Source organism: Erpetoichthys calabaricus, chromosome 2 (assembly GCF_900747795.2).
Source record: "Erpetoichthys calabaricus chromosome 2, fErpCal1.3, whole genome shotgun sequence".
NCBI classification, from domain to species: domain Eukaryota; kingdom Metazoa; phylum Chordata; class Cladistia; order Polypteriformes; family Polypteridae; genus Erpetoichthys; species Erpetoichthys calabaricus.
This window is the reverse complement of record NC_041395.2, coordinates 223643300-223671113: the sequence shown is the minus strand read 5'-3', so window position 1 is coordinate 223671113 and position 27814 is coordinate 223643300. Positions and strand designations below refer to the sequence as shown.

The following is a 27814-nucleotide window of genomic DNA, read 5'->3' as shown; positions in this document are numbered from 1 at the left end:
GGTCTTGTTACAATTGTTCTAATGTTCTAAAAGGTCCTTCTCTCAAATACTGCCACTTTACCTGTTGTGTCTTCCAGGGTTGTTTTCTGTCTTTTGCTGCCTAGAAAGACCCCGAAATCCAGGATTTATTATTTGATTAAGTACAGTTTGTGGCATAAGCTCTAACAACTCCCTGTGACCCTGGTCTGAATGAAGCAGGTTAGAAAATGACATGACATGACAGATTGAGAATTTTATATGCTGACCTGGGACACCTAATGCATTGCACCCAATGTTGCTGAAACAAACTCTGAAATTTTATTAAGCAGGTTTTAAAATTAATATATGGATGGGTAAAAATAAAGGAAACAGTTGTCAGGGGCATCACCTTAGGTCAGTCCTTTGACAATAACTAAGGCAGTAACCAACCTTGAGCCACACACATATGGATAAAACAGAACTCAGTCGCTCCTCTCTTTTGGAGACATTTTTGACATAATACTGATAGAGGCAGGAAGCAACTCTGGTTGGGCTGGTGGTCCACGCCACAGCACCCTCATTCATGATGGGCTAGCTTAGAAACACCATTAAAAGTAGCAAGCACCTCTAAGGGATCTCAAAACAAGCAACAGGGAGAACATAGAAACTCCACACAAACATGATTAGACTAGGAATTTTGCTCATTTGTCTTAAGGCAGCAATACTAACTTCTGTGCCTCCATGCTGTCCATTCTTACAAAAGCAAAATTTAGAATTCAAAATGTACAACCCTTGCATGAGATGGAAAAATAGAAGATGTTAAATTTTCTATGGAGAAGAGTTTAAAACATAAAATAATAAAGTCTTCTTTGAGCTGTTTAGATTTACTATACTTGTTATAGTTGAGCCAGTAAGGGAAATGATCAACATTTTTGAATTTTATTTTTAATGAAATGATTGCTTTTTATCTCACTGTAATTTGTTTGTTTTTATTTCCTTATTTTGCACTGAATTAGGAATCAATACGATTAAATGTATCAACGTCTTTTTTCCCTGGATATGTGTGAAGAATATTGTACATATAGAATGTGCAGAGCTGGATTTAAATTTTAGTCATGGATCTGTACTTGTGCTGTGAGCCTCTCTTTTAAGAAGAGTGCTGCATAAGAATCACTTGAACTGCAGTTCTTCATCAATCTGTTTCTAGGTGAGCCTTCCTGCAGAAATACATTAGATATCAAAAGATCTACAGTTGCCAGAGGGTGGGAGATGAATTTTACCAGTCATCTGTTAGCATTTCGCTAGTAAAGAGGACAGCGTCTTAATTACCCATTATTATTTTGAGATTTTATGACATTGGGACACTATATTATTCAGCCACCTAACTTTACATTACAAAAGGTTACTTGCCAGTTAATCAAATATATTCTCGACCACACAGTTAATTCTGCAAGGTTCCAACTACCATTGCAAAATTCTCAATCTGCATGAAGCAGCCCTAGACTTTGAAAAGTGGATTTTTTTTTGGTTTTCTGTTTTGTCATTGAGGCTGCAAAACTGTACAAAAATTTAAACTTCAATGATGCTGTTAAGGAGACCACTAAAATCATATGTACTGAAACACAAAGAAATGTAATCACTTTTTTTTTTTTAAAGCCAGCAATAGTTTGCTTACATTTTGCATTTACATATTCTCACTCTAGGGTTGCTCAGAGAATAAGGTTGATGCCTCATAGTTACAAAATTATGAATTTTACACTGTTGGTGAATAAAATACACTGTCTCCTTGTGTCTCAAAAGAATTTCCTCTTTGTAATCCATGTTTTCCTCCCACATCTCAAAGCTTTGTTTGTTATATTTACTGGTTGGTTCTTAAACTCAGTCCTGGGAACCCCCCATTGCTGCAGGTTTTTGTTCCCACCAGTTTCACAATCACAGAGTCATTTACTCTCTAATTGAAGTCATTGTTTAATTCATTGGCATTTTTTTCCTCCTCTCTTATTAAGTATTGAGAAAAGCACGACAATGTAATTATTACATTTTTAATGTTTAGCTCTGTTTTGTTATTTTCCTATTAATTTGTCTTTTTTATGTTCAGTTGGCTCCCTTAATTATCATTATTAGGAGAAAAAGTAACAGCAAGAACAGCAGACACCCAGACAAAACACACAGAATGCTGTGAGGCTACAGCTACTGTACATTAGCATCACACCCAGTAAGTGCGGTTTAGCAAATAACCAGAAGAGAAGAAAGAAAATAATGATAATGATGCAAACCCTAAAAACTAATTAAAAAAAAAAATCCTCATATAACATGCATAAATTCTTGGTAGATTCAAATAAAAATTCCCAGAAACGGAAATGACCGCTTGCTTAATCTAGGAGTCCAATTAACATCCACAGGACTGAGTTTGAAAATCACGGCTGTAAATCGTTCAAGTCAGAGTGAGAGTAGATGTGCTTATCAGTGTGCCGGCAATGGAGAGGCGCCCCACCGTTAGCCTGTTCCTGTCTTGAACTCAGTCCTGTAGGGATAGAGTGTGAACTCCAAATGCAGCAGATACATGCTTCCACAGTGGAGAAACTCCAATGATTTAATAATTTGGGAAACGCTAGAAGACATCAAGTACAATAATTCTGTGTGGCTGGAGTTACACTGATTGTACGTTTCTGCAGCTAGAAACGTTACATTTAGAAAAGAAAACAATTTTACAAAAAACAGTCACGCTTTAGTTAAGGTACAGTATATGTTAGAAACCAGCTGTTAGCACTCAACAAACATTTAATTAAATAAGCTATTACAAATTATAAAAATGTACGTTAAAAAAGTTTTCATTTTTCATTGCTTTATATCATGTTAAAGGGGCTAAAAAAACGGATGTTTAAAATAATGCAGGTTGTTAATAGCTGCTTATACTAAATAAAACTAAAGTGTGATCCAAAAAATAATACATAAATTACATATTATAAAATGATCTACTATAAATATAAATATGATCTATAAACAGAATATAAATTAAAGATAACACATGTATTGTGGCAGACAACCAGGGACCTTGCCCCACTGGGATGACAGGAGAAGGGAACAACCGGGAGAGGGGCAATATGTCAATGTCAATTTATTTATAGCACATTTAAAACAAACATAGTAATGCTGTTGCCAAAGTGCTTTACAAAAATAGAACAAATTAACATAAAACATAAATAGAAATAAAATATATGAACATAAAATAAAATACATAATAAATAGAAGTAATGTTATATCCATAAAAAATAGAAGTAATGTAATATAATCACAAAGAGGAAGCCATCAGTATTACAGAAGGTCACTGAATGCAAGTGAATAGAAATGAGTTTTTAGTCTTGTTTTAAACAGTTCAATTGTAAGCGACTCCTTTATATGATGAGGTAAAGAGTTCCACAGGCGAGGTGCAACAGCTGCAAAAGACCTGTCCCCCTTGGTTTTACACTTGGTACGAGGGACAACCAGAGACAGCTGACCAGAAGATCTAACCACTCTAGATGGCTGATGTAAAACACACAGTTCAGATAAATAGGCAGGAGCAAGCCCATGTAAAGATTTAAAAACTAGCAGCAATATCTTCCCCAGGGTGCAAGAGGACAGACCCCTGGATTGGATCAGGGTCCATCCATGGAAGCTCAACCCTGTGGGGGTCTGTGGCCACTGCCAAAGGTTGCCTGGATGGTTACAGAGCCATGGACTGCAGCACTTCCGCCAACAGCAGGAAGTGCTCCGGAACAGGAACCAGGTATGCCTGGAGTGCTTCCGGGTGCAAGGGCAGCACTTCCGCCACACCAAGAAGTGCTGCCGGAAGATCATCATGGAGCACCTGGAGCACATCTGGGGCGTTATAAAAGGGGCTGCCTCACTGCATTCGGAGAGCCGAAGTCGGGTGGTAGTGGACAGAGCTTGCGAGAGAGTAGTGGAGGCGGCAGAAGGAAAGAAAAGGAAAAGGACTGAGCCATGTGAGTTTATTGTGGCTGTGTTGTGCTGTGAAGTCCAAAATTAAAATAAATGTGTGTCTTTGGACTTCTGGCAGCCTCAGTGTCTGTCTGTAGCCAGGCTAATCTTTTACAATATATATTTGTTGTTTGCTACATCTCTCCAACTATTATATTTTTCTGCCATAATAAAAAAAGACAGACCTGTTAGCAGTCACAAGACCAGGAGATGGGGGTCCAAAACACGCAGGGTTCTAAAGCTAATAGTCAATCTCGAGCCAATAAATACCAAATTCCAACATGCAAGCCAAAAATTGACAAAAACATAAAAGTCCTAACTTCCTAGGAAAATTTTGAATAGTTAAACACACCATTGAAATTCTCACAATTATCCAGTAAGGTGGATTTGTTAATTCTGGTCATTATGTAATAGCAACAGGGAGTTGTTTGCAAACAACAATAAGGGTGATGGCATCAAAAAAAAAAACACAAAATGTCAGTTTATAAAAAAAATATATTAATTTGTATTAAAAAATAACAAATTGTTTAAAATGAACAGATGTAGTGTGGCATGGAGGTACAGTGGTATTGCCTTTTTTAATAAGGAGGCTGGCGTTCACATCCAAGGTGCTCCCTGCATTTAGTGTGTGTGTTCTTCCTCTTTTATCCAAGTCAGTCAGTCAGACATTTCCCAACCCGCTATATCCTAACACAGGGTCACAGGGATCTGCTGGAGCCAATCCCAGCCAGAACAGGGCGCAAGGCAGGAACAAATCCCGGGCAGGGTGCCAGCCCACCGCAGGACACACACACCCACACACCAAGCGCACACTAGGAACAATTTAGGATCACCAATGCACCTAACCTGCATGTCTTTGGACTGTGGGAGAAAACCCACGCTGACACTGGGAGAACATGCAAGCTCCATGCAGGGAGGACCCGGGAAGTGAACCCAGGTGTCCTTTCTGCGAGGCAGCAGTGCTACCACTGCGCCACCGTGCTGCCTCTTTTATCCAAGTGCTCCAATTTTCTCCCACAGTTCAAGGACATGCAGGTTAGGGGGACTGGTGATGTTAAACTGGCCCTGATCTGCATGTTGGTGTTCACCCATGGGATGGATTAACGCCTTGTCCAGGTGTTGGTGCCCAATGATTTCGGGGATATTCTCCAGCTGCCCTGTGATCTTGCCCCTAAATAAGCGGGTTAAGAAAATGGATGGGTGGGTGTATAAACAGTTACAAATATCACATGCAAAATTGAATTCTACAGCTATCAAAATCCAAACATCGTGACATCAAGAGTTACTCCCAATTGGTCTTTGCACTTTCTTTGAGGAAATGCTGTTTCTTACAGCAGTTTGCTAAAGTGACAGCATTACAGTATTTTTCTTCTTTAATGTACATAGACTAATCTGCATTTTGATTCAGCAGCTAATCAAAAATATACTTTTGATTTTGTTTATTGGTTGAAAAATGTACACTGGAAAATCATTTTTAAACTTTCCATCCAGATAAATGTGGTCTTATCAATATGCATCCAGTAAAACATCACATAGCCACATCATTGCATAATAAGTAAACGCATTACACTAAAGGAAGGCTGGACTGTAGAATTCAAAGGAGCAGAAAGCTGCTAATGTCAGTCCTGGCTTTAAAAAAGATCTTGTAGCTGATGATTGGGTTTCAGGTGTCCATTGTTACCTGAGCTATTAATTAATGTTTATTCAGCATAAACCTTCATTACTCACTAATGCGAAAGCCATTTTATTTCCTTATTAAAAACAGCTCAGTCATGAGGAAAAAGTCCAACTTCATGCATACAGTAAGCCCTAAGGGAACAGACATCTCTACTTCACATATATATTTGCCTTTCTCATTTTATTTTGGCATTTTTTTTTGCAAACTCAGGTACTTGAGTAATGCAGGGTTAGTCACTCTGATCGGGATAACTTTCAGTGCGACTGACTGAAATTTGATATGAGATACTGGATTGGTTATTTTAGAAATGAGTAGCTAAACAGAATTGCTTTCCATGTTGATGGGCTTATAGCTGTGTACTGTTATAAATTAACTGCCCTTTAAACTTCCTTCATAGGCAAAACAACAACAGCACGAAAGATGGAGTTGTCTAAATCATCACTAATATTATTAGACTGTGTGCTTCCTAAATGTCATTTGTGAATCATGTAGTGCTTGCTGCCACATACACACTAAAGTCTGAGCTGAGAATGGCCAATAAGTTCATTGAAATGAACACTCAGGAGTATATATATACTCCTGACCGTTGTGGATGGTTCCTTATTTGGCCAGTAAGCAGTGATAAAGGAAGGATGTGGATGGGTGAACATAAAAAAGGAAATACAGAGGGCGCCTGCAACTAGGGGCTAAGTGTTCTCTCAGTACACTGGGTGGTGGAATACTTCTGGTCTGCTCCCATTTGGACACCCGCAGTGATGCACAGGAGTTTTAGTTTTGCTAGGCAGCTCTATTGGGGTTTTTTTGGGTGCTGCTAGGCAGAGCTGTTGGTAGCAGGCTCTGCTGTTATGAAGTGGTTCCACTGGACCTGGTGGCAATCCTGTTGTTGGAAGTACTCCAGGGCTCAGGGTGAAAAGCAGCCACTTTCCTCATCTGGGAGTCAGAGTCGGGAGGAGATTGACAAGGCTTACTTGGAGGAAAGTGGAGGCGGAATAGGAAAGAAATGGAATTGGGACTGATTTACCAGGTGATAAAAACCTGTTAAAGGAATTTTGTTTAATAAAAATATCTATCTTTGAACCTGTGACTGTGTGGTTTAGGGTGCAAGTCTGCCTCCCAATGAGTGAAACTAAAACTGCCTCTTCCATTCCTCCAGGTATAAAAAGCCCAGCTGTCTCCACTGAGTCATCTTTTGAGATCAGTTCCTGACGAGTCACACCTCTACTGGAGACCTCTATTTGTTTCAACGGCTAAAGCTAAAAGCTTTTTTTTCTGTTTTGTACCCTGCAGGGGTTATGTTTGCTATTGCCAGAAGACACTAGTTTAAGTCTATAGAAGAACAGCAGAGAATTAAATGGGACAACCCAGCGGGTGTCCAAAATATTCTTTGTTTGTTTGGGTTCTGTTTGGATCTCTGCTTGGCCAGCTCACAATATTTATATATTCATAGGCCTGAAGCACAATCTGTTTATTTGGATGGTTAACTAATACACTACCTTCCGACTGGATGTTTGCCAACTGGCCGACCAAAAATCTTAGGAATAAAACACTATTTTAAGATACGTGATTCATTTTTTCCCTTTGTGGATTTCTAGCTACAAATTTGCATACATATTATATTATATTATATTCCTGAGTGCCCAGTTTCTCAATCTTAATCCAGAAATTCCAGGAACAAATGCAGAGACTAAGGTTGGGGTCCCATTCATGACAGTGACATGTTTCAAGATGGACAGAGATGCCATGACAGAGCTCTTTACTATTATCGCATTAACCCTGCAGCATTTGGGGCAAGTTAGACTCAAACACTGAAGGGCTCTCCTATTTATATACATATATACACTCACAATATTTCCTGGCTGTATCAAAATATCCAACCAATATGATTTACCAAAAAAGACATTCAAGTTAAGCACACTTAAAGAAATGAGGCCTGAACTTACAATGATATCAATGATGACGGGGACGCTGCTGTTCAGGAAAGGACTGCCACCATCCTTGGCGACAACAGTAAGGCGTATCATTCGGCTTGGAATGAGTTCATAATCCAGTGGACGAGTCACACTTATCACTATTAACAGTAAGAGAAGCAGAGATAAAGAGACCGTTAACAGTCACATCAGACAGTCCACAGGCACTGACCAAAGTCATAATTCATGTAATCACAGATGGCTGTATAATGACAGTCAGGAAGCTGTTACTTTCACAAAACATCTTCACTTTTTCAAACATAAAAAGTTTTGCTGCAATGAAACATTCACTTTTTTAATGACATACCATGCTACCTTCTTTTTATGGCCTTAATAATCAGTTTATATTAAACTACAACATATTACAAATATATAAATCTGGAAGGTCAGACTTTTTCTCTGGTCCACTTATTGTGTAATGTACCACATATGGTGAAATATAAATTACTCGGAAATGTTCACAAAGATGTTTAGTGTCAGCTACAAATGAAATATTTTAATCAAACCTAACACAGGGTAGCTTGTCAAAGTTTATGAGAAATCTATTGTATACCATAAATAATAGACTCATGATTGTTCATTCAGCAGCAATCTCCAAATCAGTGCATGGCTGTTAATCTGTTAGAGATGTGCTTTGGTTTTGTAAGTGCAAGCTAAGGCAATGACCACTTAATCAAACCCAATTAGCAATTCATGTTCAATACCAGACAGATGAGCCACATTTAACATTGTTGGCTCTAAACTATAAAGCTCTCATTTGTTAGTGGTTCATCCAGAAAACACGGCTAATACAGCCATTAATGATACTGAAGGAACTCTCATGAAGACGGTGGGGGGGATTGAATTTTCTGATACATCATTAAAGTGTATTAGTAGTGCTGGCTTTTGCTTTACGCAATATTTGCTGAAAAGCAGAATAAAACAGCATAATAAAGAGATTTCTGACTTTCTGTGAATCCAAGACTTCATGCGCCAGTACATTCACCATGGAGAGAATGCAATCATATGACGCTGAATTTTTTCTGTTATTAACTGTACTATTTATACATAAATTTATACATTTTGTGAATTTCCCCCTGGGATTAATAAAGTATCTATCTATCTATCTATCTATCTATCTATCTATCTATCTATCTATCTATCTATCTATCTATCTATCTATCTATCTATCTATCTATCTATCTATCTATCTAAATTCCTATTTAATGGTCAAATACTTTTAGTCAATCTAGATATTTTATTTATTTATTTTATTTAAATTTTATTGAATTTATTAAAATCAAATAATACTACATACACATAACTGAAGTTTTACAAAAAGAAAAAAAGGAAAAAGGTTTGAAGCAAATCAACCCCCACCCCTGAGAAGGAGAGCTAGGCCAGCAGTCTAAAACTTTATGCTAGTAAAGACAAATGAATAGATAAAATAATAAATGAATAAAGATAAATGGAGTAAAAGAGGGGAGAGAACCTGCTTCCTCAATTTAAATGCTTATTCTAAAATGTTATTGATTAGATCCTGCCAGGTTTTGAAAAAAGGTTTGTAAGTGCTAATTTGATTTTTTCTAGTTTCAAATAGTATATAACATCAGTTACCCACTGACTTAGAATAGGAGAGTTAGGATTCTTCCAATTGAGCAAGATAAGTCTATGTGCCAATAGTGCAGTAAAGGCAATTACAGTTTGTTTGTCCTTCTCCACTTCAGGCTGATCTAGAAGTACACCAAATACATCTGTTAATGGGTTAGGAGCGATTGTGACACCAAGGCTGTCTGAAAGGCATTTAAAGATTTTGGTCCAGAATGATGTTAATTTGGTGAAGCCCAAAACATGTGACCCAGTGAGACCGGAGCTTGATTGCAGCGTTTGCAGGTTGGATCTTGCCCTGGAAATATTTTGGACAATTTTAAACAAGAGAGATGCACTTGATATATAATTTTAAGTTGAATAATTCTATGCTTTGTGCATATGGAGCACGAGTTAATTCTGTGCATTGCTACTTTCCACTCCGTTTCTGAAATATTGAGTAAGAGATCCTTTTCCCATTTTTCTTTTGGATCTTTGAAAGGGAGGGACTGAAAAATAGTTTTATATATTACAGAAATGCTGTCTGAGTCCTGGGCGGCACGGTGGCACAGTGGGTAGCGCTGCTGCCTTGCAGTTAGGAGACCTGGGTTTGCTTCCTGGGTCCTCCCTGCGTGGAGTTTGCATGTTCTCCCCATGTCTGCTTGGGTTTTATTCCAGGTACTCCGGTTTCCTCCCACAATCCAAAGACATGCAGGTTAGGTGCATTGGCGATTCTGAATTGCCCCATGTGGGTGCTTGGTGTGTGTGTTTGTGTGTGTGTGTGTTTGAGCGCCCGCGTGCCCTGCCCAGGGTTTGTTTCCTGCCTTGTGTCCTGTGTTGGCTGGGATTGGCTCCAGCAGACCCCCGTGACCCTGTAGTTAGGATATAGCGGGTTGGATAATGGATGGATGTCCGAGTCCTCCAATCTAGATATTTTAAAACCTTTTTATTCAGTATATACAAAAAATAGGGTGTTTGATGGGCTATACTGTTCTCTTTGTGTTGAATGGTGTAAACGTGTGAGGCAAATTAATAATAATAATAATAATAATTCTTTGCATTTATATAGCACTTTTCTCACTACTCAAAGCACTCAGCAATTGCAGGCTAAGGGTCTTGCTCAAGGGCCCAACAGAGCAGAGTCCCTATTGGCATTTAAGGGATTCGAACCGGCAACCTTTCTGATTGCCAGGGCAGATCCCTAGCCTCAGAGAATTATTTTAGCCTCCATAAATTCCGGCTCTCCAGTAATTTTTCAGACTTGTCATAGAGAACTAAGTTATTCGCAAGGTAGGCTCCACCAGATCAGTTGTAATATAGGATGTCCATTGGTGCCATTGTAGTGATCATCTCAACTATTATTTAAAGGAAAGTTCTCCGATACAACAACAAATCATAAATTTACCCCTTCCTCTCTCTTTCTCATACCATGGCCATGAAGAGACAACCACAATGATGAGCACACCTCAGCAGCCTTATTGAGATAGCCTGTCCTGAAGAAAGCTGACTAGAAATGATGACTTGACTAGAGGCACTTAAGTAACTACAAGTGTGCTGCCTGAATCTACACATCTAGCATTTATCAGGCAGTATGTTTGCCAATATTCACATGTACTTTGCTTCATTATTATTATTTTATGAATATTAGCAATAATACCTTATTAACATGTGTAACTTAACTCCAACTTGTCCTTTTACTCATTGTAATTGACTGAGGATATAGATGTAGAACGGAAGGTGGGGAGAAGTTATAAAGTACAATACCTTATAACAGTGATAAGCCTGTGGGATTTGAGGCATTCTGATAAAGTCTACACAATAAAGAATACAAAGGGGGAAAGTAGAATCAAATCAGAGTCTACCAAACAAACTGAAACACCTGATCTCAATGATTTGGAGGGGTGCACATATACTTTTGGCAATATAGTGCATGTATGGAAGGAGAAAACAATGATAATAATAATAATAACAAAGACAGATGGTACTTTCATATTGAGAAGTAAAAGACAAATTACTTTTTCGTCTTTAAAACCTTCAACAGATTCAACAGATGCAACATACCAGTCATACTAGTCAATGGCAGGGCATACTCCTTCAACTCTAACTAGCTAGTCTAGCTTAACATACAACCAACAAAGCAATGTGCGAAGCCACAGCACTCAATGACAGATTTAGGATTTGGACAGAGTTCCTTGAAGCTATACTTTTCATTGCACCATCCAGGCAAGATTTTATTCACCAAAAATTATTGTGATTTTTACTGCGGAATTTGCTTTTATTTACAAACACTCTCACTTGTAACTGTGCTCAAACTCAATAATAATACTTCATTTTAATACAAAAACACAGTCTTGTCAACTATCAGATAAAGAAAGAGTAGCTCACAGGCTATGAGACTGTACGCTTAACCCTCACCTCCATAGCCTTCAACAAGAGAAATTTCAAAGAAACTCTGGAACGCTGTGGCTGAGGCGATTGAGTAGGTAATTTGGTTGTTGGGTGGAGAGTCTTCATCGGTGGCCTGGATTAAAAGTAAATAAAGAAAGCAAATAAGAATCTTTACAAAAAGGTGCTTTATTATCTCAATACAGGTATAAAAGCAAGCATTTAAAAACATATTGATATCACACTCTTGACGGGGAAGGTCATAAACAAATAGAAAACAGTAAAGATGGCAGGTAATGGGAAAGAAAAATGAGTCTGTGAGGCACACATCATCTGTGTACTTGCCAAGCTTCAACGGAATGTGCTGACAACACGGCATTTGCAGTCGCTTAATGGTATTCATAAAGTTCATATAAATAATGAGTGTGTTTAAGGTTACCTTTATTTAATAGAATGAACTAAGTGAACCATTCAGCTCTCAGAAAAGCAACCCCAAAGGCAAGGAAAAATATAAAAATAAGGCAAACTGCTGATTAGCTTTTTCTTTCCTAAATCTTCTTTATTTATTGGGCAGTTGCGAAGGTCTGACCTAAATTCATTTTACTTAGAAAGACGTATTAGCGAATTCCATGAGATCTTAAAACTAAAAGTCACGCATATTCTTGATAGTTTAGCACTCAGTTAAAAAATAACATTTTTATGTGTTATTTACCCAGAATTTCTTGCAGAGATGGATGAGAAAAATCATTAATCTCATGACTTTTATGGAGAGAGGAGATAACAAAATTCCTATTACAATGGACTTTAACGGAGACTCACATTGAACAGCACAAAACAATGAAATAAATCTTTTGTTACATAATCCACATGCTAACAACATCCACAAAAACAATTATGGCAGGTAAAATATTGTTAAATAAACTCAGAAAATTTACTTAAGCATGATTTGAAGCGTGTTTAAATGGGACTGAAATTTTGAATTGAAGACCAGCCTCTCCACTCATTTGTTGGACATTACGTTTATATTTATAGTATCCACATCTTGAGTACTTAGCTTTTTTTCAATGACAGTTTGTGAAACTGCACTGGTGAACTGAACTTCTGCTTGTTAAAACATATCACATATACAAAAATACAAGGCATACTTTCCACCTAATAATATTTTCATTTGCTTTTAACTTTTAATTTCTAATTAAATATCTCTCCCTCATAACACATTCTGCAATATTTATATCACGTAAAGAGCAATGACAGCTAATGAATGAGCTGTTACAGGACAGGACATCTAAACAATGAATAATAGGAAGAGACAAGCCTTTAATTCAGAAACTTGTTGTTGGAACTCATTCCACTGTCATGCATGAGAGGATTTCTTTTACAATATTTTAGGTAAAATACATTTGTTTGGGATGTTGTGAACCTACAACTGAATACCTAACATGGATTATGACAGAAGTAATTTGAGATTTTACATGGACGTTGTGGTACTGTCTTATTGTTCAGAGTGGTTTCTCATTAAAAACCCGTTACTGTAAGAAATGTGTTATCTTTCTACGAAAATATACAAACAGTGCAGTGTAATCAACATTTAAAAATATAATTTTTGGGTGGAGTATCCTTTTAAAAACAACTCCCAAATGGAATAGTAAGATAAAATTGTGATACTTATCTAGTCAGTAGAGATGTAAAATAAAATTTGTACAAATTTAAATAAGCAGCAAAGCTCAGTGTTTCACTCTACAAAAAAATTCAAGAAATAAATTGCATTTACCTTTCAGCAAAATTCATTGAATTCACAGAAGATGAAAGGCATATAGTTCCTGTTTCTAATCGGTTTTGTGCATTTTTCATGCATGTATTTGCCACTCATTTAGTATTTAAATAAAGATCTCTAGTGATTAAAGAAAAAAACACTGGAAGTGTGCATATTCTCATCTGTCATAAGGCGGTTGCTTGGTAAAGTGTGAGCAGCGACAATTTTCGTATACTGAGTGTCCCTCTAAAGAAAATACAGTAATGTGCATGACAGTGTGTTCTGGTATGTCTTTTGGTGAAAAATATGAGGCATGTCACATTTTAAAAAAACTTTCTGTATTCCGCCACAGAGATGCAACTGACAGAATTGATTTTACTGGTGCAGTAAGGATTACATGCTTTTTGTATCTGCAGAAAGGAACACAAATAAGCAAAGAAGTGTATAAAAAAGGCTTTAGTAAGCAGTATTCCTTGTTTTTTCATGTCCCAAAAAACTTTAAAACCCCCAAAAAACTCTTTAGAGTGTTGTTAAACTACCTGCAAAACAAATGTTGGTGTCAGTTTGAAAAGTATTCAACTAGAAACTTGCCAGCTTTTTCCTTCACTAATACAGGAGAAAGTAGGGTGAAATGACACCTTTTACTGGCTAACTAAATAGATTACAAATGTAAGATTTCGAGGAAGCAAATTCCCCTTCATCAGGCAAAGCAATGAAGGAGCCTTAACTGCCTCGAAAGCTTGCATTTGTAATCTATTTAGTTAACCAATAAAAGGTGTCATTTCACCCTACTTTCTCCTGTATCCCTTCACTAAAAAGCCGGAAATGTGGTGTGGTGGTTAAGACTTTGGACTTCAGACGCTGAGGTTGTGGGTTCAAATCCCACTACTGACACTGTGTGACCATGATCAAGTCACTTGACCTGCCTGTGCTCCAATTGGAAAACCTAAAGAAATGTAATTAATTGTATCATAAATGTTGTAAGTTGCCTTGGATAAGGGTGTCAGCCAAATAAGTAAATACAAAAAATAATTTGAACGTCTGGCTATTTGTGCCCCATTCCCAAATTCATTTGATTCACTATTATAAATCCAACTATGAAAAAGTTTTATTGTTACATTCTTACATGAAATGAAGGAAAATTAGAGAAAACTACTTGAATGTATATTTTATATTGTTATTCAAATAGTAGCATAAGAACTACAAATGTCTCCAGACACACTTTATTGGAGTTTCACCTTATCGTCAGTGCTGTCAGATAACTAATATGTGTCATTCTCTAATCCTGTATGACCTCACAGCTCTGCAAATGTACCACATTGACTGGTAAATGCTGTCAGCACCAAGAAAAAAAAATTGTGGGTATCGATTCCTTTAGAACTCAGACACCTGTAAACTTTCCCAAATGGACTCTGAATGTGTCTGATCACAAATAGGTCTGTATACTTTAATTCATGGAAATTAAGCACCAAGAATGTAAAACCAGGATGCACATCCGCTTTCAAAATATGAAGTATGTCTGCCACTATGGTGTAAACCTGTTATCCCTTGTGGATAACAATGAAAGTAACATCACTTACCCGAACACGTGCCACCTGGATGGTGGATGGCTCATTCTCCCGCAATGTACCTGAATATCCCTCTTTCTGAAACATGGGTGCATTGTCATTTACATCCAGAATGTTAATGCGAAGACGACCTGTTGTCTCCTCTCCTCCACCATCCTGAGCTATTACAGTGATGGTGTACCGCTGAGTCAATTCAAAGTCCAGTCTTCCAGTGAGTATGACATCCCCAGTATCTTTATCCAGGGTGAATCTGTAGAAATTGAAACATGTTGGACATCAACAAATTCACTCTAAGCTTAAAAAATGTATTTGTATTAGGCTTCAAAAATTTTAACCCATGGAAAAGTAGTGAGAAGTTAAGCAAAATGACACCTTTTATTGGTTAACTAGAAAGACTGCAATATGCAAGCTTTCGAGGCAACTCAGGCCCCTTCTTCAGGCAAAGAAATAAGTATTACAGCAGTATTTTGCGACCAGTATGTTGTGGCACAGTGGTGCACCATGAGAGCCACGTAGATGTGCCACGGAAATAATGGAACCTGAGAAGGACAAGCTTCACAGGTGGTCAAGACCTGGTTGAGGAGGACAGGACTACATGGAGAAGATGGCATAAAAGCAGCTCCACAATCGCAATGATGCAGACACAGCAGTTAGAGCACTTTGGATATGTCTGCTAGAGTCTATCGGCCTGGGTGTGTGGTTGCCAGCTAGCCACACAGGGCTGGTGGATAGTGGGCAAATGAGTTGCCTCTGAGGCAGAGAGGGCTGGGCAAAGGGATGAAGCAGCTGGGTGGTACAAGCACAGTGCACACTAAGTGCTGTGTCTGCGAATGCTGATCTCGAAGCTGCTTTTTTACCAATGTCTTCTGGCTGGAAGTAACAAAAAAGGGGCTGTGAATGTTGTCATATTTGGCGTAATTTCGCTATTCATAGGAAAATTTTAAACTTGTAGCGGTGTATTGGCAGCAAAAAATATAGGAATAAATTTTATTAGGGTTTCAAAAAAACATTAGGGGGGAACGATTAAAACTTATGAAAACTCGGGTCACAAATACTTAAAGGTTGAGAAACGCTGCGTTAGTCTGTCCAGGATTTTAAATCACCTGTATTAGATCAACCGTTTGACCTATTGACCTGAAATTTAGTACACATATACTATGTGACATCTACTATCTGCTTTTGGGGTGATGACTGACCTCCAAGATTATTCCTCTTTTTATTTCTATTTTATTTTATTGTAAAATCAACTCTTGGCAGCGGCCAGCAGAGTGGCCTTGCAGCGCATGCTTATGGGTGCTGTTCTCATCCCTAACACCTTCGCCTACCTCTTCATATCTTAAGTCATTCTTGAGGCAGCTTAAGTGAAAAATTAAAGAAAACATACTAATTAATTGCAAAACAAACACTGACTTAATCAGTTTTAACGCGAAAAGATGCCGACGAAAGAAGAGAAGAAGTGGGCCACTAGGGGGGAGAAAAAAAGAGCTGCTCAGGAAGCAGCAAGCGCATCAACCTCTGAGCAAACGAATGCTAAACAGAGACAGAGAAAGAATATGAAACCTAGGAATGCTCAAGTCAAGTGTATTCACTGCACGTTATCATGCAGTTCGCCATTACTGGTATGCCATATTTGTTGTGCAGTTTCTAATACAGTATACGAAGGAGTACCTAAAAATAACCTAATCTGTACCTGGCAAGCAGTCTAGACTTAGTTGCAACTTTCGCCTCTAGGTGTAGCATACTTACAGTATTCTGTGGCAGTCTGCCAAGTGGCATTGCTCTGTATTGTTCATATGGCATTCTGTGTCAGTTTTTCTTGGTGCTTATTAAATGTGTTCTGCAATTTTTATGATGTGTGATCATAAAGAACAGCGAGTCTGCGTTAAATTGTACCACCCTCCGTGTCCAACAGTTTTGTTGAAAAACAAGATAACTGTTGTCCCTAACCCTCCCTACTCGCCTGATCTTGCTCTGTGCAACTTTTTCTTGTTTCCGCATATGATAAAAAAACTCAAAGGAAAGCTTTTTTGTACCAGTGGAGGAAGTCAAAGAAAAATTGCTGCAGGCCTTGGACAACGTTCCTCTTCAGCAATTCCAAAAATGTTTCCACCAGTGGGACACGTGCATTCATTCATATGGAGAGAACTTTTAAGGAGACTAAAGTTTCAGTATGTAAAAATTATTAAAACAATTTTTTTTTCAATTCTGGTTATGTTTGGGTACCTCCTCGTATGCCATGTTGGTTGTCCAGTTTCTATCGCAGGAGTGTCTTGAGGCGGGTTTTCTCAGTACAACCTAATAAACATTTTCTTCATGTTAAAAGGTCTACCTTAACAGGTTACAACATTCTTGCAGTTATTGTAATTTCTTCTGCAAAGTATTGCAATTATTCAAGTCAAGTGTTGCTTGTCTCTCTATGGTCCAAATTACCCCATTTGGGATCTGTTCACATTTAAAAAGAATGAGGCAAGTGAAGAAAATACATGGCTCTTTAAATCAAACTCTGCCTCTCCCTCCATCATTACACAATGAAGCTCTGATGTGAATTACTTCAAACCCGCTTTTCCACTCATATTATCCTAGTCAATATCAATCTGACACACCATTCACTTGTCAACAAGGACAGCTTTGACAGCCTCTCGCTTCAAATTAGATTGCTATTGATTTTTACCCTTTCATATTACAATATCGTGGATCAGGTAAGAAGCAGGATATAGAAAAGCAAAAGGCTAAACAGCTGCTATTTGTTCAGGAGAAAATAAGAAGTGACATCTCTGTATCTTTGTTTGGACGTACACATCTGTATTCATGAACGTTATGCTCTTTGCCATTGAGGATCGGCAGTAAGGGTACCCTGAACTGTCGCAAACGTAGGTGTCCTATGTGACTGAAAGATATTAGGCTTGCTAAAAGAGAGAAAAAGGCCTACACCTACAGTATGTCACTTAAAAGGGTAAGAATATAATAAATGGCTGTAAATATGTGCAGGAAGTACAGGTAAATCTAGGATGTACACACAATTGTGCATAACGTATAAGGTCTGAACAAAGTTAAGATAGAGGAAAAATAAGTTTACTTTATGTATTAATAAAACCAAAATGCTAACACAATGCAGTAAGTGATATTCTATGCTCAGTACAAATGAAGACGTTAACACATGACAATATTAATGGAACCCCAAAGAACAAAATGTTCTGGCAAATTTGATTTAAAGCTTTTTTGTAATTTATAGATTTAAAATATTGTGTGTAGTGAATAGCTGCCAATGTGAATGAGTGTGTAAGATAGCAGTGTTTCTCCAAGGGATAGAAGCTACCAGGGCAAGTTTAGACTAGGGTGGCTCTGTAATGGATAACGTACATTTAAAAATGGATAAATAGGTGAATCACTATAGCTACAATTGGAGTCTAATTTGGACATATTTTAAGCATGACACAGTGTGGCACTTGAAGTGAAGGGGACATTCAAGAGAGAATGTGAACTGCGAACAGGACACAGTGACTTTTGCTAATGATGCGTAGTCATTACTGCTAGAATTCTGCCCATGGCAAGTTTATGTTATCTAATATTTGAACATCTCTTCTTCCAGAGAGAACTTTCTATCTGTTAATGTTTAGTATTTTTTCTTGATTGGTCTATTGAGCTTTACAATTCAGGCGTCCATCAAGCAGTTCCTTCGTTAACATTAGAATGGTTTTCAATGGCCTTCAATATCTAGTTACGTTATCAAAGAGTTACTTGTAGGTCTCATGGTCTTCTCAGTAGAATCCTGCAATGATCTCTCATGACGCCCACATTTCTTGAACTTTCATTTTCTTCTTCCTCAATGTCTATGATCACAAAAATTTATTCTACGCTTCAGGGAGCTTTTCAAAGACTTCTTGAGATCACTGTTCATGCATATAGCTGCCTTCCATTGCTGAATGAACTCATGGTTGATGTGATTCCAGATATAAATTTATTGCAGAATCTTTGGTGTTCACAAAATAAGCGAACCTAACTAATAAAACTGCTCTTCTACCTCATCCTTATGCCCCACTTTGATGTTTTGATAATTTCTATCTTGTTTGCAAGCTCAGATTGACACTGCCTTCTTCATGTTTAACTTTAATGTCTGCCCTGACACACTGACAACATTCTTTAGCCTTTTCACAGTACACCACCTTGCCTCAATCAATCAAAACATTTATGCAGCTCATCACTACTGTTTACCTCTTCCATCACCCAAATCATTACCATTTCCCTATGTTTGAAGAACAGAGAAGATAAACTAAAGAATCCAAAACTGGGAATAACGATATATATAAGGGTCCACTCTTTTCTTACAGAAACTTTTAAGATTTAATTTAACAGCGGCCATTTTCCTGTGTACCACATTAGACACTGTCAGGTTCTGATTCTCCTTCTATCCTAAACATGAACCTCCTATTCTTCCTGCTTACTTTTTTCCTGCAACAGATCTGTTACCTTCTGCTGCTTCATTAAAATTGAGTTCATTGCTGACTTTGTCTTTTTGACAAAGACTTCTCATTATAATTTTTGTTTATCTTATCTGCACCAATTTTTGAAAATCCAAGTAAGTAGCTTATTAAACCAATGCACTCGGATCTACCCAGACATTATCTTTTATTAGTGTTTCTTCTGTTTTTAATGAATAATCACCTTTATTGAAATTCTTTGCTCTACCTTATATTTGTAGTGAAATGCAAAGTATTCACTAATAAATAGCTCTTCCCTAACATGTGGTGATATTTTTGGTGGGATTATTGTTTGATGATATAAGAAAGCAAGTGAGCAATGTCATCAAGCATCTGCCTCACAAGGTTGAGTTACAAACACATTAACAGAAAGTTTTATAGCAAAAGGGTAAAAGCATACTTTGAAAAACTGCTTGCATTACTGTGTACCACTCTAATTATGCAAAGACTTATTTTGCTTAACTGGAAGAATTCTAATCCACTTTCTGTAACTGAGTTGAAAAGTGGTGGCTAAAATTATGTCAAACTGAAATGTATAAGAGAATATGTTAAGAAGATCTCGGCAAGAACTCATTAATTTAATTCTAAAGTAGGCATGCCAGGCGTGAGCTGAACCCTTTTATCTTATTTTGGATTTGAGCCTATAAAGAAGCATTTTAGATGGGACTGTATAATTGTATATCTCTCTTTATTGGTTGGGGATTGAATGCTAATTTTCATAGAGTGTCTTTGAAACTTAATATTGGACATGTGTTATGCTTTATTATGATGTTAGATTTCATAAATAAAAAGTAGTAAAAAATGAAAACACATCAATTTAAACATGATTTCTTGAGGTAAAATGAATGAATAAGGGTACAAATTACTGTAAAATTGTAAAACCTTAAAGCAGAATTCAAATAACCATAGGAATTTATTTGACTGTCATCTAAAATACAGTAAAGGTAGCAACATTTCTAGCATATATATTTAGCAATACAGGATATCTGTCATCCCAGCACAAGGGGGCAGCAGAGCACTTCATTTTGTTTGTCATATTATGAAGACTCCTATTTTGCCAGCAAATGTAACTAGGGGATAAACAGTTTATTATTAAAACCCAAATCAGTAAAAAATATAACAGCTATTGCTTCAAAAGGAATGTTTTTTTATTTAACTTATAGCTCCAGATAACTTTGTCAAACTTTAACAATATGAAGGCTGAAGGTTAAATGTAGGATGAGTAATGATTACCATTTTAATCCTGACAACAAATGTAATTTAATTAGCAATGTTCATTTTTGTTATCAGGTCTACTTATCTTTAAACATTTTAAATAATGCACCTATGATAATTTATGTCAGATGAAACTGACTAAGCAAGACTAAGATACCATTGAAACAAAAAGCATGCTTAGCATTGTTGTGGATGGCTGGGGTCTTTTCACGGCCGGGATGCCTCCAAGCTGGAACAAACGGTATTGGGGGAGGGGAGTGTGGGTGGGGGTGGGGGTGCTGCAGCTGCTCCTGAGCCCGTATGGGCGATTCTTTCATCACACCCGGAAGTGCTGCCTCAAGTAGGTCATCAAGCACCTACAGCACTTCTGGGTAACGTATAAAAGGAGCCAGAGTCGGGTGGTGGAGGGTGAAGCTAACTGAGGAGGAGTGAAGGAGAAAAGAAAAGAGTGAGAAAGGAGAATATTTGCGTTCAAGTATGCTGTATTTGTGCTTGGGACTGTGCTGTGTGCTCATGGGAATGGGGAAGACATTACCCACGAGTGAAGAAACTCAAAATAAATCACGTGTGCTTTTATAAGTGTGCTTCCTGCATCTGTCTGTGTCGGGATGAGTGGCTGGCACGCCCCCTACTGGTGTTACTATATATATATATATATATATATATATATATATATATATATATATATATATATATATATATATATATATAGTAGAGTGCGGCCGAGATGCCTCCACACTGGAAAGACCAGGGGAGCAAGCGTGGCCAGAGCGGTGCCTCTGACTCCCGGAGTGCTTCATGGTAGTTATAGTTTAGTGCAGCCCAGTTGCTATCTGCAGGTGCCACCAGGGGTTGCTGCAGCAGGATCTGCTGAGCCCTTTTGGGCAGTTCTTCCGCCACACCCAGAAGTTCTGCCAGAAACTAGGTCATCAAGCACCTGGAGCACTTCCGGGTGCAGTATAAAAGGAGCCAGCAGGCACTACTCAGGAAGCCAGATTGAAGCTTGACTGGAGGAGTGGAGGTGAAGAAAAGGGAGAGAAGAGAAGTGTTTGTGTTCGTGCTTTAGACAGAGCTGGGCTTATGGGAAATGGGGAAAGAGCTTCCCACGAGGTAAAAAGAAAAAAATAAAACGTGTGTGCCTTGAACTTGTTTCCCACGCTTGCCTGTGTCAGGTTGAGGCAGCGGTGCCAGGCTGGGTGGGCCACAATATATATATATATATATATATATATATACACACACTATATACAACAGTGTTTAAAGTATAAATGTCTTTTCCTGTCATTAGGGAAATTAAACCTTTAGGATACAGTTTTATAGGGGAGATGGCAGTTCCTGGCCCTACCTCTTGGGGAACCACCCACAAAACACATGGAACATAGCAAAGGCAACTGATGTACATAGACAAAACCAAAAATAAAGAATGATATACATATTTAATCTAAATAATAGAATCAAAAGTGAACAAAAGAGATACAAAACATGAAAGTGAACCTGGCTGAGTCATGGCAAACAAGACTGCTATTAAGAGAGGTGATCATGAAGAGCCACGAATAAACAAATCAGCCACAAAACACCAGTTCAATAGAATAAATAGAATAAAAAAGAGAGGCAAGAATCTGCTTCCTCAATTTAAAAGCTTATTCTCAAATGTTATCGATTAGATCCTGCCAGGTTTTGAAAAAGTTTTGTACAGATCCTTTAAGTGAGAATTAGATTTTTTCCAGTTTCAAATAGTATATAACATCAGTTATCCACTGACTTAAAATAGGTGAGTTAGGATTCTTCCAGTTGAGCAAGATAAGTCTACATGCCAATAGTGAAGTAAAGGCAATCACAGTTTGTTTGTCCTTCTCCACTTTAAGCCCATCTGGAAGTACACCAAACACAGCTGTTAATGGGTTAGGAGGGATTGTGACACCAAGGCTGTCTGAAAGGCATTTAAAGATTTTGGTCCAGAATGATGTTAATTTGGTGCAGGCCCAAAACATGTGGCCCAATGAGGCTGGAACTTGATTGCAGCGTTCACAGGTTGGATCTTGCCCTGGAAACATTTTGGACAATTTTAAATGAGACAGATGGGCTCGATACATAATTTTGAGTTGAATAATTGTATGCTTTGCGCATATGGAGCTTGAGTGAATTCTCTGCATTGCTACTTTCCACTCCTTTTCTGAGATGTTGAGTGAGAGATCCTTTTCCCACTGTACTCTGGGATCTTTGAAAGGGAGGGACTGTAAAATGGTTTTATATTTTACAGAAATGCTGGCTGAGTCCTCAAGACTGATCAATATTTTTTTCCAGAATAGAGGTAGGTGGGAAGTGAGGAAAATTGGGCAGGTTTTGTTTAAGAAAGTTTCTAATTTGAAGGTAGTGAAAGAAATGTGTTACTGGAAAGTTAAATTTGAAGTGTAATTGTTCGTAGGATGCAAAGACGTTGTCTATGTACAGATCTCTAAGTGATTTAATCCTGAATGTTTTCTAGGCATTAAGAACTGCGTACATTTGAGAGAGTGGAAAAAGGTGGTTCTTGTGCAGAGGTGCCACAGATAAAAGCTTCTCTATCTGAAAATGCTTCCTACATTGGTTCCATTTTATGAGTGAGTGAAACACAATTGGGTTGTTAGTATACTGACAATGACTTGTACTTATTGGGGTACAAATCAAGGAATATAAAGAAGTGCTGCAGGATTTTATTTCTATTGCGGACCAGGCCTGTGTATGTTCATCTTTTTGTGTTAATGTTCTGGTTTTTATAGCTTGTATATTTGCCGCCCAGTAATAATATTGAAATTTAGGTAGAGCCATGGCACCTTCTGCTTAGGTCTTTGTATTGTTGCCCTTTGGTTACGTGGATGTTTTGAATTCCAAATACATGAGACTATGATTGAATCTAATTTCTTAGAAAATGATTTATTGATGTGTACTGGAATGTTTTGAAATAAAAAAAGAAGCTTAGGGAGGATATTCATCTTGACAATGTTAATTCTCCCAGCTAAGGTGAGATGGAGGGTTGACCATCTATGCAAGTCTTGCTTAATTTTTTCCATATAGACAGAAAAAATTTGTTGATAAAGAGCTGTGTGTTTACTTGTGATGTTTACCTCTAGGTATTTAAACTGATCTGTGATGATAAAAGGGAAGGTGTCCAATCTGGCTTTGATTTTGTGCACTGGGTGTGTTATTGTAGAATTGTAAGAATTGCTTTATTTATTTGTATTTCAATAATTGTATAATTTAGCTAACAACATGATAATGAGTAAACAGATCACACTGACAATTATTAAACCTTTTCATTTTGGCTTGTGCATGCTTTCTGTTGCCTGCTAGCATAAGAATGCATTAATTTAAAATGTCAGGAAAAGTATTCCTACAAGAAACAGAATTAAAATAACAAAGCCAATGAGAACTCACTTTTCGGGCTCATCACTGAAAAAGTACATGACCGTCCCAAAGGAGCCAAAATCATTGTCTGTAGCCTGCAGAAAAAATAAGAAGTAAAACGTTTACATTTAGGAAGAGTTTCTTTCACCATTTAGGACTTCAGTCCTTCATGAGCATTGACAGAATGCTAGAGAACATAAATAAATAAATAAATAATCTGGGACATCTAATGAATTTAATTTGGTTACAAATTTCTCAACTAACATAGTCTTAAAAACCTGCAGAAGAGAAGAGGTCAGATCAGGAATCTGACTGAGAGATAAGGACACTTCAGCCAAGTGACAAGATTCAATACTTGTGTGAGAGTGACTAATGGACTTCGTTCAGGCAGTCAGAAAATCCGGTCTGTGCATGGCACATATTTTATTGTTTTTGCTCTACTGCTTTGCAATTTTCTATGCTGCAATTACAAGCTTTTCTCATCCTGTATCCTCATTTATTTGGCATGTGTAGAACGTTCCTTTCTAGCTGGTATGAAGTTTCCTAGCTGGAAAGCAGCATTTAACTAAAATATTTTAGCCTGCCTCACCACCTACAGCAAAAAGTAGTTTCCTTTGGTCTTCCCATATCATGGGAGACGTGTGTCTTATGCTGATTATTGAATCTAAATTGACCCTTTGCGGGTGTGAGACTGGGCATGTGAGTATAGTAAGCCCTGTGATAGAACTGAGCTAAATCCAGGGCTGATTTTGACCTTGCAAGGAAAGACTCCATCTCACCAAAACAAATTTGTGAATATCATGTCATGTCATGTCATGTCAAGTCATTTTCTAACTTGCTTAATCCAGATCAGAGTCGTGGGGAGACTGGAGCCTGACCCAGCTTGCATAGGACATAAGGCATGCACAAACCCCTGACAGGGGGATAGTCCATCGTAGCGTGAACTTACACACACACCCACACACCAAATACACACTACGGCCAATTTAGCGTTGCCAATTCACCTAACCTGCATGTGTTTGGATTGTGGAAGGAAACCGGAGCAACCAGAAAACCCACAAAGATATGGGAGAACATGCAAACTTCACGCATGGGGAAGCCGGGATGTGACCCCTGGTTTCCTTACTGTGAGGCAGTAGGGATGAGTTTGTGAATGCTATGTTAAAAACAACTATTTCTATATACAGTCAGAAAACCAACACTTTGAATGATTAGTTATTAAAAAAAAAAGCTAAAAACTATAACTTGTGATTACTGCCATTGTATGCTATCTACTTCAAGAAGTACTCAAAACTCTTTCCTTCTGTTTATCTCTGTTCTATTTGAAGATTAAGCTACTCATTTATGAAAGTGTTAACAATATCTGTTTAAATAGTAAAAGTAACATGAAACTGCCTTTAGATATACACACCTTTGGACCATCATACCTAGATGACACATGCCACGATGTAGCCATACTGACCTATTTATCATATTATACTTGAGTGGGATGGTAATTTTCCAATGATACTGATTCTAAAAGATATTCATAGGTAGAGCCATCTATGATTTGGTTTTTGACATTCTAGTTGATTTAAATCATGCGTCCTAACAACACTGCACCTTCTGTGAATCCTTAAAGATAAACGGCTATTATTGCTCTTCCCACAGGACAAACAGTGAGCTACTCAGTTCCTACTGATGGGACACACTGCAGAGTTTTAATTGAATATTGTAAGAAATCTTTATTTTGTTTCAGTTTAGTAATGTTCTGAAAATGGAGAGAAATGTGATTTTTGCCTAGGATCACACTCTGGTTCCAGGCGATGGACTCCCCACTGTATAATGATGCTTATTCACACCCAGTACATGTTGTAGTTGCAAATGTAATTAATATTGAGTGCTACAGAAAGATGTCCAATATTAGATTTTGTTTAGCAGTTTCATCTTCTAGTCAATAAATACTACTCTTGTTGTCCGTGCTTCAGAAAATATCTATAAATCTACTGCAGAATTAGTCTATAGTTGAAAGTTACCCTGGTAAAATCCACAAAAGAAAAACAAAATGGAATAATTTGTAACAGAGAGCTCCTTTCATCTCTTCTATTAGTGCTAAAACTTTGATTCTTCTGTAAGCTCTTCCATTTACTGTAAGGATGAATTAATACATTTTTTTGTATTTTTCAACACAATGCTTGATTATTTCACAACTATACCATTCATTATGACATGACCTACACACAACTGACTGTGACTGACTGGGTACGTATCAGACAGCCTGACAAGCTACTTAAAGTACACGGTGGTCAATGAATCTTAAGCATAGCCGACATACAGTCTTGCTATTCAACTGCAGTTTTTGAGTTTGCCGAGATTTCAGTTTTTAGTCTTTATGCTGTAAATTGCATGAACATGTTACGAGCCTTACAGGGACTGGTTTGAAGGTAATAATTGAGGCAGAAACTCGGGGGGTGTGCAGAAAATAGCTGTTTCCTGTCCTACCTTTACAGTTGTGATGACCCTGATGAATACCTGTTGAGCATCCTGGTATTTCCACCACTTTCAGTCCCCCAAACATAGGTTTGAATAGTCTATTTCGACCAGTGAGTGTGACAGAAGCACACACACTCTTGAAGGCAATGACTGTTTTCTTTTCTCTTATCTTTCAACATCATTAAACAGCTTTTGTTTATCTTAGACCCTTAAACCTTTTCACATTTCTGTGCTTCTTCCATTACAGTGTCCTTTCTCCTAATTCCTAGCAATATGCCCAGGGTCCATGCAGTTTGTCAACTCTTACAAAGGTAGCATACTCAGTAATGAAAACTGCCTTTTTTTGACTCATTTTTTGATCACTCACCTTCAAATACTTTGAGTATAATCTTGCAGTGATCTTTGACAAAATCTCCTAGACATGTCCACTTTGTGACCAAAATGTTTTTCAGCAGTTTGCCACTCAGCACAAAGTCCAACTGGGTCTTTCCCTAATTTATTGTCAGTCAGCACAAAAATTATTTTTCTCTACTTTCTCCATTGACGTTCAGACAGCATGCTTACTTCTTACATGCATGTGACATATAGTACCCTGAAATATTTTTCAGTCCCCTGTGAAACTGTTGTTTCACATAAATGACTGTCACAACCTGGGATTCTGATGAGTTCGACTAGGAATTGCTATTTTTATTTGTATTGCCAAGAAAAGAAAGGCAATTATTATTCATTAGCAAATTTTATTCCACAAACTGAAATGTCAACATTTTGTGAGTATTCATTCCACCCAAGACCTGAACAAAGTCACACAGTTTTTAGTTGGGAATAAATTGTAAGTTTAGTCAATAAAATGTAAAAGTATTTTTGGGGACTGAATATTTTTTCAAGGCAATAAACTTCATTTTCAAAAAAGAAATAAACTTTCTTTGCAAAGTTTTTTTGGACTTATTTGAACTACTTAAAAGATTTTGGCAGCCAATACTGCCCAATTTATTTCTTTGAGTATCTTGAAAATGTAAGTAATGTGGGCTATTTTGAAAAGTAAAATAATTTTAAATAATGTGCACTTTTTGCAGAAAACAATGTAATTATACTATGATCTGCTTTGTCTCATTAGCACATTGCTTGTCTCTTCTCTTGCCATACACACACAGTACAAACCCTAAACCTTAACAACACACTTTATGAGATCTGGGCTTCCGTCAAGGCAGGGCATAAGAATATCCATCCATCTTCCAAAAAGGAGGGACAGCTGGTGCCAATCCCAGCAGGCACTGGGCACAAGGAAGGAACGATTAATGACAATGTATATACTTCTGTTTTAAACTACAGAAAAAAACTGACGGCTTTCCCCACGTTAAAACAGCTATTCTTATAATGCTGAGTGCTCATTCTTCCTTAAGCTGAGCAGC

At 37.6% G+C, this 27814-nt stretch overlaps 1 protein-coding gene across 3 annotated transcripts in view; it reads right to left on the bottom strand.

Moving 5' to 3' along the window:
- Positions 1-27814, bottom strand: part of cdh23 (cadherin-related 23) — a 1336251-nt gene that overhangs the window by 419603 nt on the left and 888834 nt on the right. For all 3 annotated transcript variants that reach the window (XM_051923904.1, XM_051923901.1, XM_051923902.1), the window contains exons 14-17: positions 23964-24028; positions 14869-15106; positions 11566-11671; positions 7558-7685 (exon numbers count right to left, since the gene is read on the bottom strand). In XM_051923904.1, the coding sequence (XP_051779864.1) occupies positions 7558-7685; positions 11566-11671; positions 14869-15106; positions 23964-24028 (537 nt within the window). The remainder of the gene's footprint in view (positions 1-7557; positions 7686-11565; positions 11672-14868; positions 15107-23963; positions 24029-27814) is intronic.